At 49.4% G+C, this 14,335-nt stretch overlaps 1 protein-coding gene across 2 annotated transcripts in view; it reads left to right on the top strand.

Annotated features, from left to right (window-relative positions):
• LOC140385924 (dynein regulatory complex protein 11-like) overlaps positions 1-14,335 on the top strand; it is a 1,066,524-nt gene that overhangs the window by 7,612 nt on the left and 1,044,577 nt on the right. For both annotated transcript variants that reach the window (XM_072468573.1, XM_072468575.1), the window contains exon 2: positions 7,694-8,021. In XM_072468573.1, coding sequence (XP_072324674.1) covers positions 7,694-8,021 — 328 coding nt within the window. The remainder of the gene's footprint in view (positions 1-7,693; positions 8,022-14,335) is intronic.

Below are 14,335 nucleotides of genomic sequence, written 5' to 3'. Positions count from 1 at the left end.
CCGCACTGTCAGAGGGTCAGTACTGAGGGAGTGCTGCACTGTCAGAGGGTCAGTACTGAGGGAGTGCTGCACTGTCAGAGGGTCAGTACTGAGGGAGTGCTGCACTGTCAGATGGTCTGTACTGAGGGAGTGCTGCACTGTCAGAGGGTCAGTACTGAGGGAGTGCCGCACTGTCAGAGGGTCAGTACTGAGGGAGTGCCGCACTGTCAGAGGGTCAGTACTGAGGGAGTGCCGCACTGTCAGAGGGTCAGTACTGAGGGAGTGCCGCACTGTCAGAGGGTCAGTACTGAGGGTGTGCTGTACTGTCAGAGGGTCAGTACTGAGGGAGCGCGGCACTGTCAGAGGGTCAGTACTGAGGGAGTGCTGCACTGTCAGAGGGTCAGTACTGAGGGAGTGCTGTACTGTCAGAGGGTCAGTACTGAGGGAGTGCCGCACTGTCAGAGGGTCAGTACTGAGGGAGTGCCGCACTGTCAGAGGGTCAGTACTGAGGGAGTGCCGCACTGTCAGAGGGTCAGTACTGAGGGAGTGCCGCACTGTCAGAGGGTCAGTACTGAGGGAGTGCTGCACTGTCAGAGGGTCAGTACCAAGAGAGTGCTGCACTGTCAGAGGGTCAGTACTGAAGGAGTGCCGCACTGTCAGAGGGTCAGTACTGAGGGAGTGCTGCACTGTCAGAGGGTCAGTACCAAGAGAGTGCTGCACTGTTAGAGGGTCAGTACTGAGGGAGAGCTGCACTGTCAGAGGGTCAGTACTGAGGGAGTGCCGCACTGGCAGAGGGTCAGTGCTGAGGGAGTGCCGCACTGTCAGAGGGTCAATACTGCAGGAGTGCCGCACTGTCAGAGGGTCAGTACTGAGGGAGTGCTGCACTGTCAGAGGGTCAGTACCAAGAGAGTGCTGCACTGTCAGAGGGTCAGTACTGGGGGAGTGCCGCACTGTCAGAGGGTCAGTACTGAGGGAGTGCCGCACTGTCAGAGGGTCAGTGCTGAGGGAGTGCCGCACTGTCAGAGTGTCAGTACTGAGGGAGTGCCGCACTGTCAGAGGGTCAGTCCTGAGGGAGTGCAGCACTGTCAGAGGGTCAGTACTGAGGGAGTGCCGCACTGTCAGAGGGTCAGTACTGAGGGAGTGCCGCACTGTCAGAGGGTCAGTACTGAGGGAGTGCCGCACTGTCAGAGGGTCAGTACTGAGGGAGTGCCGCACTGTCAGAGGGTCAGTACTGAGGGAGTGCCGCACTGTCAGAGGTTCATACTGAGGGAGTGCAGCACTGTCAGAGGGTCAGTACTGAGGGAGTGCCGCACTGTCAGAGGGTCAGTACTGAGGGAGAGCTGCACTGTCAGAGGGTCAGTACTGAGGGAGTGCCGCACTGTCAGAAAGTCAGTACTGAGGGAGTGCCGCACTGTCAGAGGGTCAGTACTGAGGGAGTGCCGTACTGTCAGAGGGTCAGTACTGAGGGAGTGCCGCACTGTCAGAGGTTCAGTGCTGAGGGAGTGCCGCACTGTCAGAGTGTCAGTACTGAGGGAGTGCCGCACTGTCAGAGGGTCAGTACTGAGGGAGTGCAGCACTGTCAGAGGCTCAGTACTGAGGGAGTGCCGCACTGTCAGAGGGTCAGTACTGAGGGAGTGCTGCACTGTCAGAGGGTCAGTACTGAGGGAGTGCCGCACTGTCAGAGGGTCAGTACTGAGGGAGTGCTGCACTGTCAGAGGGTCAGTACTGAGGGAGTGCTGCACTGTCAGAGGGTCAGTACTGAGGGAGTGCTGCACTGTCAGAGGGTCAGTACTGAGGGAGTGCTGCACTGTCAGAGGGTCAGTACTGAGGGAGTGCCGCACTGTCAGAGGGTCAGTACTGAGGGAGAGCCGCACTGTCAGAGAGTCAGTACTGAGGGAGTGCTGCACTGTCAGAGGGTCAGTACTGAGGGAGAGCTGGTTGGTCCTTTGTGGGGAATGGTGAGTATCACAGTGTTTGTATTTGGGGTATTGGAGACCATGGGAAGCTCCGTGGATCACAATCCCAGGACGGTGCCTGTCTCTACCCAACATGCCGTTGGAATGTCATTAAACAAGTAACTGCTCGTCTCCTGGCTCTGAAACAGAAATGACCTTGTGTCATGTCTGACACGCTGACAGTTCAGGATTTGGATGGATGCTTTTCTGATTGGAGGGCTGTGACCAGTGGTGTTCCACAGGGATCAGTTCTGGGACCTTTGCTCTTTGTAGTATATCTAAATGATTTGGAGGAAAATGTAACTGGTCTGTTTAGTAAGTTTGCAGACGACACAAAGGTTGGTGGAATTGCGGATAGCGATGAGGACTGTCGGAGGATACAGCAGGATTTAGATTGTCTGGAGACTTGGGCGGAGAGATGGCAGATGGAGTTTAATCTGGACAAATGTGAGGTAATGCATTTTGGAAGGTCTAATGCAGGTAGGGAATATACAGTGAATGGTAGAACCCTCAAGAGTATTGAAAGTCAGAGAGATCTAGGTGTACAGGTCCACAGGTCACTGAAAGGGGCAACACAGGTGGAGAAGGTAGTCAAGAAGGCATACGGCATGCTTGCCTTCATTGGCCGGGGCATTGAGTATAGAACATAGAACATAGAACATAGAACAATACAGCGCAGTACAGGCCCTTCGGCCCACGATGTTGCACCGAAACAAAAGCCATCTAACCTACACTATGCCATTATCATCCATATGTTTATCCAATAAACTTTTAAATGCCCTCAATGTTGGTGAGTTCACTACTGTAGCAGGTAGGGCATTCCACGGCCTCACTACTCTTTGCGTAAAGAACCTACCTCTGACCTCTGTCCTATATCTATTACCCCTCAGTTTAAAGTTATGTCCCCTCGTGCCAGCCATATCCATCCGCGGGAGAAGGCTCTCACTGTCCACCCTATCCAACCCCCTGATCATTTTGTATGCCTCTATTAAGTCTCCTCTTAACCTTCTTCTCTCCAACGAAAACAACCTCAAGTCCATCAGCCTTTCCTCATAAGATTTTCCCTCCATACCAGGCAACATCCTGGTAAATCTCCTCTGCACCCGCTCCAAAGCCTCCACGTCCTTCCTATAATGCGGTGACCAGAACTGTACGCAATACTCCAAATGCGGCCGTACCAGAGTTCTGTACAGCTGCAACATGACCTCCTGACTCCGGAACTCAATCCCTCTACCAATAAAGGCCAACACTCCATAGGCCTTCTTCACAACCCTATCAACCTGGGTGGCAACTTTCAGGGATCTATGTACATGGACACCTAGATCCCTCTGCTCATCCACACTTTCAAGAACTTTACCATTAGCCAAATATTCCACATTCCTGTTATTCCTTCCAAAGTGAATCACCTCACACTTCTCTACATTAAACTCCATTTGCCACCTCTCAGCCCAGCTCTGCAGCTTATCTATATCCCTCTGTAACCTGCTACATCCTTCCACACTATCGACAACACCACCGACTTTAGTATTGTCTGCAAATTTACTCACCCACCCTTCTGCGCCTTCCTCTAGGTCATTGATAAGAATGACAAACAGCAACGGCCCCAGAACAGATCCTTGTGGTACTCCACTTGTATCTGTACTCCATTCTGAACATTTCCCATCAACCACCACCCTCTGTCTTCTTTCAGCTAGCCAATTTCTGTTCCACATCTCTAAATCACCCTCTATCCCCAGCCTCCGTATTTTTTGCAATAGCCTACCGTGGGGAACCTTATCAAATGCTTTGCTGAAATCCATATACACCACATCAACTGCTCTACCCTCGTCTACCTGTTCAGTCACCTTCTCAAAGAACTCAATAAGGTTTGTGAGGCATGACCTACCCTTCACAAAGCCATGCTGACTATCCCTGATCATATTATTCCTATCTAGATGATTATAAATCTTGTCCCTTATAATCCCCTCCAAGACTTTACCCACTACAGACGTGAGGCTCACCGGTCTATAGTTGCCGGGGTTGTCTCTGCTCCCCTTTTTGAACAAAGGGACCACATTTGCTGTCCTCCAGTCCTCTGGCACTATTCCTGTAGCCAATGATGACATAAAAATCAAAACCAAAGGTCCAGCAATCTCTTCCCTGGCCTCCCATAGAATCCTCGGATAAATCCAATCAGGTCCCGGGGACTTATCTATTTTCAGCCTGTCCAGAATTGCCAACACCTCTTCCCTACGTACCTCAATGCCATCTATTCTATTAGCCTGGGGCTCAGCATTCTCCTCCACAACATTATCTTTTTCCTGAGTGAATACTGACGAAAAATATTCATTTAGTATCTCGCCTATTTCTTCAGACTCCACACACAATTTCCCATCCCTGTCCTTGACTGGTCCTACTCTTTCCCTAGTCATTCGCTTATTCCTGACATACCTATAGAAAGCTTTTGGGTTTTCTTGATCCTTCCTGCCAAATACTTCTCATGTCCCCTCCTTGCTCGTCTTAGCTCTCTCTTTAGATCCTTCCTCGCTACCTTGTAACTATCCATCGCCCCAACCGAAACTTCACACTTCATCTTCACATAGGCCTCCTTCTTCCTCTTAACAAGAGATTCCACTTCCTTGGTAAACCACGGTTCCCTCGCTCGACGCCTTCCTCCCTGCCTGACCGGTACATACTTATCAAGAACACGCAGTAGCTGATCCTTGAACAAGCCCCACTTATCCAGCGTGCCCAACACTTGCAGCCTACTTCTCCACCTTATCCCCCCCAAGTCACGTCTAATGGCATCATAATTGCCCTTCCCCCAGCTATAACTCTTGCCCTGCGGTGTATACTTATCCCTATCCATCATTAACGTAAACGTCACCGAATTGTGGTCACTGTCCCCAAAGTGCTCTCCTACCTCCAAATCCAACACCTGGCCTGGTTCATTACCCAAAACCAAATCCAACGTGGCCTCGCCTCTTGTTGGCCTGTCAACATATTGTTTCAGGAAACCCTCCTGCACACACTGTACAAAAAACGACCCATCTATTGTACTCGAACTATATCTTTTCCAGTCAATATTTGGAAAGTTAAAGTCTCCCATAATAACTACCCTGTTACTTTCGCTCATATCCAGAATCATCTTCGCCATCCTTTCCTCTACATCCCTAGAACTATTAGGAGGCCTATAAAAAACTCCCAACAGGGTGACCTCTCCTTTCCTGTTTCTAACTTCAGCCCATACTACCTCGGAAGAAGAGTCCCCATCTAGCATCCTCTCCGCCACCGTAATACTGCTCTTGACTAGCAGCGCCACACCTCCCCCTCTTTTGCCTCCTTCTCTGAGCTTACTAAAACACCTAAACCCCGGAACCTGCAACATCCATTCCTGTCCCTGCTCTATCCATGTCTCCGAAATGGCCACAACATCGAAGTCCCAGGTACCAACCCACGCTGCCAGTTCCCCTACCTTGTTTCGTATACTTCTGGCATTGAAGTAGACACACTTCAAACCACCTACCTGAACACTGGCCCCCTCCTGCGACGTCAAATCTGTGCTCCTGACCTCTATACTCTCATTCTCCCTTACCCTAAAACTACAATCCAGGTTCCCATGCCCCTGCTGCATTAGTTTAAACCCCCCCAAAGAGCACTAACAAATCTCCCCCCCAGGATATTTGTGCCCCTCAGGTTCAGATGTAGACCATCCTGTCTGTAGAGGTCCCACCTTCCCCAGAAAGAGCCCCAGTTATCCAAAAATCTGAATCCCTCCCGCCTGCACCATCCCTGTAGCCACGTGTTTAAATGCTCTCTCTCCCTATTCCTCATCTCACTATCACGTGGCACGGGCAACAACCCAGAGATAACAACTCTGTTTGTTCTAGTTCTGAGCTTCCATCCTAGCTCCCTGAAAGCCTGCCTGACATCCTTGGCCCCTTTCCTACCTATGTCGTTGGTACCAATGTGGACCACGACTTGGGGCTGCTCCCCCTCCCCCCTAAGGACCCGGAAAACACGATCCGAGACATCACGTACCCTTGCACCTGGGAGGCAACATACCAAACGTGAGTCTCTCACGCTCCCACAAAATCTCCTATCTGTGCCCCTGACTATAGAGTCCCCAATTACTAATGCTCTGCTCCTCTCCCCCCTTCCCTTCTGAGCAACAGGGACAGACTCCGTACCAGAGGCCCGTACCCCATGGCTTACCCCTGGTAAGTCGTCCCCCCCACAAGTATCCAAAGCGGTATACTTGTTTCTCAGGGGAACGACCGCAGGGGATCCCTGCACTGACTGTTTTTTCCCAGTCCCTCTTACAGTTACCCACCTATCTCCAATCTTTGGTGTAACTAATTCCCTGAAGCTGCTATCTATGACCCCTTCTGCCTCCTGAATGATCCAAAGTTCTTCCAACTCCAGCTCCAGTTCCCTAACTCGGTCTTGGAGGAGCTGGAGATGGCAGCACTTCCTGCAGGTAAAATCAGCAGGGACACTAACTGCATCCCTCACCTCAAACATCCTGCAGGAGGAACATTGCACTCCCTTCCCTGCCATTCCTCTAACTTTCTACCAAGATCTGGCTAACAACTAAATTAAATTTTTATAAAAAATGATAATAATATAATAAAATATGGTACTTACCTCAGACCAATGGGTTTTATTATTAGGTTAGAGGAGGAGGGCGGGTGGGAGACACTACACGTGTAGTGTCTCGGGTTTCCTCTCCACCAGAATTTATTGGTGAGGGTCTTCCCAGACGTCCGCGGGTCGACTTCCTGTTCCCGCCTGAAACACTAATTTTAAAAAAAAATAAAAATTCTCAGCTCCTGCTGAAATTGACTAACCAGCCAGCTCCACTCCCGCCGAAATCGACTGGCCTGCCCCTGCAAAGAGAAGTGCTTTTAAAGGTTGACTTACCTCCCAGCAACCTCCTTCCGCAATGCTCCCGCTGAAACTGACTCACCAGCTGTTCTCACGCCGAAATCGACTGGCCTGCCCCTGCAAAGACAAGTGCTTTTAAAGGACAGACTTACCTCCCAGCAACCACTTCCGCAATGCTCCCGCTGAAACTGACTCACCAGCTGTTCTCACGCCGCCGAAATCGACTAAGAATTGGCAAGTCATGTTGCAGCTGTATAGAACCTAAGTTAGGCCACACTTGGGAGTATAGTGTTCAATTCTGGTCGCCACACTACCAGAAGGATGTGGAGGCTTTAGAGAGGGTGCAGAAGAGATTTACCAGAATGTTGCCTGGTATGGAGGGCATAAGCTATGAGGAGCGATTGAATAAACTCGGTTTGTTCTCACTGGAACGAAGGAGGTTGAGGGGAGACCTGATAGAGGTATACAAAATTATGAGGGGCATAGACAGAGTGGATAGTCAGAGGCTTTTCCCCAGGGTAGGGGGGTCAATTACTAGGGGGCATAGGTTTAAGGTGCGAGGGGCAAGGTTTAGAGTAGATGTACGAGGCAAGTTTTTTACACAGAGGGTAGTGGGTGCCTGGAACTCGCTGCCGGAGGAGGTAGTGGAAGCAGGGACGATAGTGACATTTAAGGGGCATCTTGACAAATACATGAATAGGATGGGAATAGAGGGATACGGACCCAGGAAGTGTAGAAGATTGTAGTTTAGTCGGGCAGCATGGTCGGCACGGGCTTGGAGGGCCGAAGGGCCTGTTCCTGTGCTGTACATTTCTTTGTTGTTTGTTTTTTGATTTCTCTGTGCAGCAGCTGAAGCCTCCCTGTTTCTCACAGTAATCTCTGTCCTCCCTCAGCACCTACACTCACATGTGGATGAGAACTCAGTCCAACCTGAAAGACATCCTGGAGCTGGAGTCAGTTGGGACATCAATCGACATCACCAAAGATGCAGCAGCCTTCTTCCGATATCAGACTAACCTCTACATTAAATACATCCGGATATTCCGCAAGCTGGAAATTATCCAGGATCAAATCACCCATCCCCAGAAATGGAAGGTGGTCGACATGCTGCTGGAGGGGGTGATGGGTCGAATCCTGGAGGTCAGGAAGGAGATGGTGGATAAGGGGCTCTCGGAGTTTCACTTCATGGACGATGTGATCCAGGACCTGAAGCTGACACCGGTGTGTAAGAAATGGTTATTCTGTGTGTGTAAGGTTCTGTCTGTGTGTGAGTGTGCAAGGTTATTCTGTGTGTGTGAGTGTGTGTGTGTAAGGTTCTGTCTGTGTGTGTGTGAGTGTGTGTGTGTAAGGTTCTGTGTGTGTGTGTGCGAGTGTGTGTAAGGTTCTGTCTGTGTGTGAGTGTGCAAGGTTATTCTGTGTGTGTGTGTAAGGTTATTCTGTGTGTGTGTGTAAGGTTATTCTGCGTGTGTATGTGTGTGTAAGGTTATTCTGCGTGTGTATGTGTGTGTGTGTGTGCAAGGTTATTCTGCGTGTGTGTGTGTGTGTGTAAGGTTATTCTGTGTGTGTGTGAGTGTGTAAGGTTATTCTGCGTGTGTGTGTGAGTGTGTAAGGTTATTCTGCGTGTGTATGTGTGTGTGTGAGTGTGTAAGGTATTCTGTGTGTGTGTGTGTGAGTGTGAGATTATTCTGTGTGTGTAGTTTTTTGATTTTGATTTGATTTATTATCACATGTTCCGAAGTACAGTGAAAAGTATTTTTCTGCGGCCGAGGGAACGTACACAGTACGTACATAGTAGACAAAAGAATAATCGACAAAGTACATTAACAATGGTACATCGACAAATAGTGATTGGTTACGGTGCGGAACCAGGGGCCAAACAAGAGCAGCATAGGGCGTCGTGAATAGTGTTCTTACAGGGAACAGATCAGTCCGAGGGGGAGTCGTTGAGGAGTCTGGTAGCTGTGGGGAAGAAGCTGTTCCTGTGTCTGGATGTGCGGGTCTTCAGACGTCTGTACCTTCTGCCTGATGGAAGGGTCTGGAAGAAGGCAATGCCTGGGTGGGAGGGGTCTCTGACAATGCTGTTTGCCTTCCTGAGGCAGCGGGAGGTGTAGACAGAATCAATGGGAGGATGGCAAGCTTGTGTGATGCGTTGGGCTGAGTTCACCACACTCTGCAGTTTCTTGTGATCTTGGACCGAGCAGTTGCCATACCAGCTGTGATGCAGCCGGATAGGATGCTCTCTATCGCACATCTGTTGAAGTTTGTGAGAGTCGATGCAGACATGCTGAATTTCTTCAGCTTCCGTAGGAAGTAGTGACGTTGTTGGGCTTTCTTGACTGTTGCGTCAACGTGAGTGGACCAGGACAGACTGTTGTAATAATAATTTGGTTAGACATAGTCAACACGGTTTTGTGAAGGGTAGGTCATGCCTCACAAACCTTATTGAGTTCTTTGAGAAGGTGACCAAACAGGTGGATGAGGGTAAAGCAGTTGATGTGGTGTATATGGATTTCAGTAAAGCGTTTGATAAGGTTCCCCACGGTAGGCTACTGCAGAAAATACAGAGGCATGGGATTCAGGGTGATTTAGCGGTTTGGATCAGAAATTAGCTAGCTGGAAGAAGACAAAGGGTGGTGGTTGATGGGAAGTGTTCAGACTGGAGGGGGTAGAAGGATGGGTGAGTAAATTTGCAGATGACACTAAAGTCGGTGGAGTTGTGGACAGTGCGGAAGGATGTTACAAGTTACAGAGGGACATAGATAAGCTGCAGCGCTGGGCTGAGAGGTGGCAAATGGAGTTTAATGCAGAAAAGTATGAGGTGATTCATTTTGGAAGGAATAACAGGAAGACAGAGTACTGGGCTAATGGTAAGATTCTTGGCAGTGTGGATGAGCAGAGAGATCTCGGTGTCCATGTACATAGATCCCTGAAAGTTGCCACCCAGGTTGAGAGGGTTGTTAAGAAGGCGTACGGTGTGTTAGCTTTTATTGGTAGAGGGATTGAGTTTCGGAGCCATGAGGTCATGTTGCAGCTGTACAAAACTCTGGTGCGGCCGCATTTGGAGTATTGCGTGCAATTCTGGCCACCGCATTATAGGAAGGATGTGGAAGCATTGGAAAGGGTGCAGAGGAGATTTAGCAGAATGTTGCCTGGTATGGAGGGAAGATCTTATGAGGAAAGGCTGAGGGACTTGAGGCTGTTTTCGTTACAGAGAAGAAGGTTAAGAGGTGACTTAATTGAGGCATACAAGATGATCAGAGGATTGGATAGGGTGGACAGTGAGAGCCTTTTTCCTCGGATGGTGATGTCTAGCACGAGGGGACATAGCTTTAAATTGAGGGGAGATAGATATGAGACAGATGTCAGAGGTAGATTATTTACTCAGAGAGTAGTAAGGGTGTGGAATGCCCTGCCTGCAACAGTAGTGGACTCGCCAACACTAAGGGCATTCAAATGGTCATTGGATAGACATATGGACGATAAGGGAATAGTGTAGATGGGCTTTAGAGTGGTTTCACAGGTCGGCACAACATCGAGGGCCGAAGGGCCTGTACTGCGCTGTAATGTTCTATGTTCTATGTTCTATGTTGGTGATGGTGACCCCCAGGAACTTAAAGCTATCGACCATCCCCACTTCGGAGCCATTGATGCAGACGGGAGTGTGTGTCGTGCTACGCTTCCTGAAGTCGATGATCAGTTCCTTGGTCTTTCCGACATTCTGAACCTGCGGGGCACAAATATCCTGGGGGGGAGATTTGTTAGTGCTCTTTGGGGGGGTTTAAACTAATGCAGCAGGGGCATGGGAACTTGGATTGTAGTTTTAGGGTAAGGGAGAATGAGAGTATAGAGGTCAGGAGCACAGATTTGACGTCGCAGGAGGGGCCAGTGTTCAGGTAGGTGGTTTGAAGTGTGTCTACTTCAATGCCAGGAGTATACGAAACAAGGTAGGGGAACTGGCAGCGTGGGTTGGTACCTGGGACTTCGATGTTGTGGCCATTTCGGAGACATGGATAGAGCAGGGACAGGAATGGATGTTGCAGGTTCCGGGGTTTAGGTGTTTTAGTAAGCTCCGAGAAGGAGGCAAAAGAGGGGGAGGTGTGGCGCTGCTAGTCAAGAACAGTATCACGGTGGCGGAGAGGATACTAGATGGGGACTCTTCTTCCGAGGTAGTAAGGGCTGAAGTTAGAAACAGGAAAGGAGGGGTCACCGTGTTGGGAGTTTTCTATAGGCCTCCAAATAGTTCTAGGGATGTAGAGGAAAGGATGGCGAGGATGATCCTGGATAAGAGCGAAAGTAACAGGGTAGTTATTATGGGAGACTTTAACTTTCCAAATATTGACTGGAAAAGATATAGTTCGAGTACATTAGATGGGTCTTTTTTGTACAATGTGTGCAGGAGGGTTTCCTGACACAATATGTTGACAGGCCAACAAGAGGCGAGGCCACGTTGGATTTGGTTTTGGGTAATGAACCAGGCCAGGTGTTGGATTTGGAGGTAGGTGAGCACTTTGGGGACAGTGACCACAATTCGGTGACGTTTACGTTAATGATGGAAAGGGCTAAGTATACCCCGCAGGGCAAGAGTTATAGCTGGGGGAAGGGCAATTATGATGCCATTAGACATGAATTGGGGGGGATAGTTTGGAGAAGTAGGCTGCAAGTGTTGGGCACACTGGATAAGTGGAGCTTGTTCAAGGAACAGCTACTGCGTGTTCATGATAAGTACGTACCGGTCAGGCAGGGAGGAAGGCGTCGAGCGAGGGAACCGTGGTTTACCAAGGAAGTGGAATCTCTTGTTAAGAGGAAGAAGGAGGCCTATGTGAAGATGAAGTGTGAAGTTTCAGTTGGGGCGATGGATAGTTACAAGGTAGCGAGGAAGGATCTAAAGAGAGAGCTAAGACGAGCAAGGAGGGGACATGAGAAGTATTTGGCAGGAAGGATCAAGGAAAACCCAAAAGCTTTCTATAGGTATGTCAGGAATAAAAGAATGACTAGGGTAAGAGTAGGGCCAGTCAAGGACAGGGATGGGAAGTTGTGTGTGGAGTCTGAAGAGATAAGCGAGATACTAAATGAATATTTTTCGTCAGTATTCACTCAGGAAAAAGAGAATGTTGTGGAGGAGAATGCTGAGACCCAGGCTATTAGAATAGATGGCATTGAGGTACGTAGGGAAGAGGTGTTGGCAATTCTGGACAGGCTGAAAATAGATAAGTCCCCGGGGCCTGATGGGATTTGTCCTAGGATTCTCTGGGAAGCCAGGGAAGAGATTGCTGAGCCTTTGGCTTTGATTTTTATGTCATCATTGGCTACAGGAATCGTGCCAGAGGACTGGAGGACAGCAAATGTGGTCCCTTTGTTCAAAAAGGGGAGCAGAGACAACCCCGGCAACTATAGACCGGTGAGCCTCACGTCTGTTGTGGGTAAAGTCTTGGAGGGGATTATAAGGGACAAGATTTATAATCATCTAGATAGGAATAATATGATCAGGGATAGTCAGCATGGCTTTGTGAAGGGTAGGTCATGCCTCACAAACCTTATCGAGTTCTTTGAGAAGGTGACTGAACAGGTAGACGAGGGTAGAGCAGTTGATGTGGTGTATATGGATTTCAGCAAAGCGTTTGATAAGGTTCCCCACGGTCGGCTATTGCAGAAAATACGGAGGCTGGGGATTGAGGGTGATTTAGAGATATGGGTCAGAAATTGGCTAGCTGAAAGAAGACAGAGGGTGGTGGTTGATGGGAAATGTTCAGAATGGAGTTCAGTTACAAGTGGAGTACCACAAGAATCTGTTCTGGGGCCGTTGCTGTTTGTCATTTTTATCAATGACCTAGAGGAAGGCGCAGAGGGGTGGGTGAGTAAATTTGCAGACGATACTAAAGTCGGTGGTGTTGTCGATAGTGTGGAAGGATGTAGCAGGTTACAGAGGGATATAGATAAGCTGCAGAGCTGGGCTGAGAGGTGGCAAATGGAGTTTAATGGAGAGAAGTGTGAGGTGATTCACTTTGGAAGGAATAACAGGGATGCGGAATATTTGGCTGATGGTAAAATTCTTGGAAGTGTGGATGAGCAGAGGGATCTCGGTGTCCATGTACATAGATCCCTGAAAGTTGCCACCCAGGTTGATAGGGTTGTGAAGAAGGCCTATGGAGTTTTGGCCTTTATTGATAGAGGGATTGAGTTCCGGAGTCGGGAGGTCATGTTGCAGCTGTACAGAACTCTGGTACGGCCGCATTTGGAGTATTGCGTACAGTTCTGGTCACCGCATTATAGGAAGGACGTGGAAGCTTTGGAACGGGTGCAGAGGAGATTTACCAGGATGTTGCCTGGTATGGAGGGAAAATCTTATGAGGAAAGGCTGATGGACTTGAGGTTGTTTTCGTTATGGAGAAGAAGGTTAAGAGGAGACTTAATAGAGGCATACAAAATGATCAGGGGGTTAGATAGGGTGGACAGTGAGAGCCTTCTCCCGCGGATGGATATGGCTGGCACGAGGGGACATAACTTTAAACTGAGGGGTAATAGATATAGGACAGAGGTCAGAGGTAGGTTCTTTACGCAAAGAGTAGTGAGGCCGTGGAATGCCCTACCTGCTACAGTAGTGAACTCGCCAACATTGAGGGCATTTAAAAGTTTATTGGATAAACATATGGATGATAATGGCATAGTGTAGGTTAGATGGCTTTTGTTTCGGTGCAACATCGTGGGCCGAGGGGCCTGTACTGCGCTGTATTGTTCTATGTTCTGTGTTCTATAGAGAGAGGTTGTTTTCGGTACACCGGGCAACCAAGTGATTTATCTCCCTCCCGTCGTCTGATTCATCGCTGTCTGAGATACGGCCCACCACAGTCGTATCATCCGTAACCGTGTAGATTGAGTTGGAGTTAAATCTTGCCACACAGTCATGTGTGTATCGGGAGTACAGTAGAGGACTGAGCACACATCCTTGCGGGGCCCCGGTGCTGAAGACTATCGTGGAGGAGATGCGCCCCTACCACTGCCTCTGGCAGCCCGTTCCAGATGCTCCCCACCCTCTGTGTGAAGAAATTTCCCCTCTGGTCTCTCTTGTATCTCTCCCCTCTCACCTTAAAACGATACCCTCTGGTTCTAGACTTCTCTACCTTTGGGGGTAGATGTCGACTGTCTACCTTATCGATGCTCCTCATTATTTTAATAATAATAATCGCTTATTGTCACAAGTCGGCTTCAATGAAGTTACTGTGAAAAGCCCCTAGTCGCCACATTCCGGCGCCTGTTCGGGGAGGCTGGTTCGGGAATTGAACCCGCGCTGCTGGCCTTGTTCTGCATTACAAGCCAGCTGTTTAGCCCACTGTGTTAAACCTGCCCACTCTAGGGGCTGGTTTACCTGGCTATAAGTTTCTGCTCGGCGATTCTGCGTTGTCGCGGGTCCTGAAGGCCGCCTTGGAGAACGCTTACCCGGAGATCAGAGGCTGAATGCCCTTGACTGCTGAAGTGTTCCCCGACTGGAAGGGAACATTCCTGCCTGGTGATTGTTGCGCGATGTCCGTTCATTCGTT

The sequence above is a fragment of the Scyliorhinus torazame genome, chromosome 11, assembly GCF_047496885.1.
Source record: "Scyliorhinus torazame isolate Kashiwa2021f chromosome 11, sScyTor2.1, whole genome shotgun sequence".
NCBI classification, from domain to species: Eukaryota; Metazoa; Chordata; class Chondrichthyes; order Carcharhiniformes; family Scyliorhinidae; genus Scyliorhinus; species Scyliorhinus torazame.
This window is presented reverse-complemented; position numbering and strand designations above follow the sequence as displayed.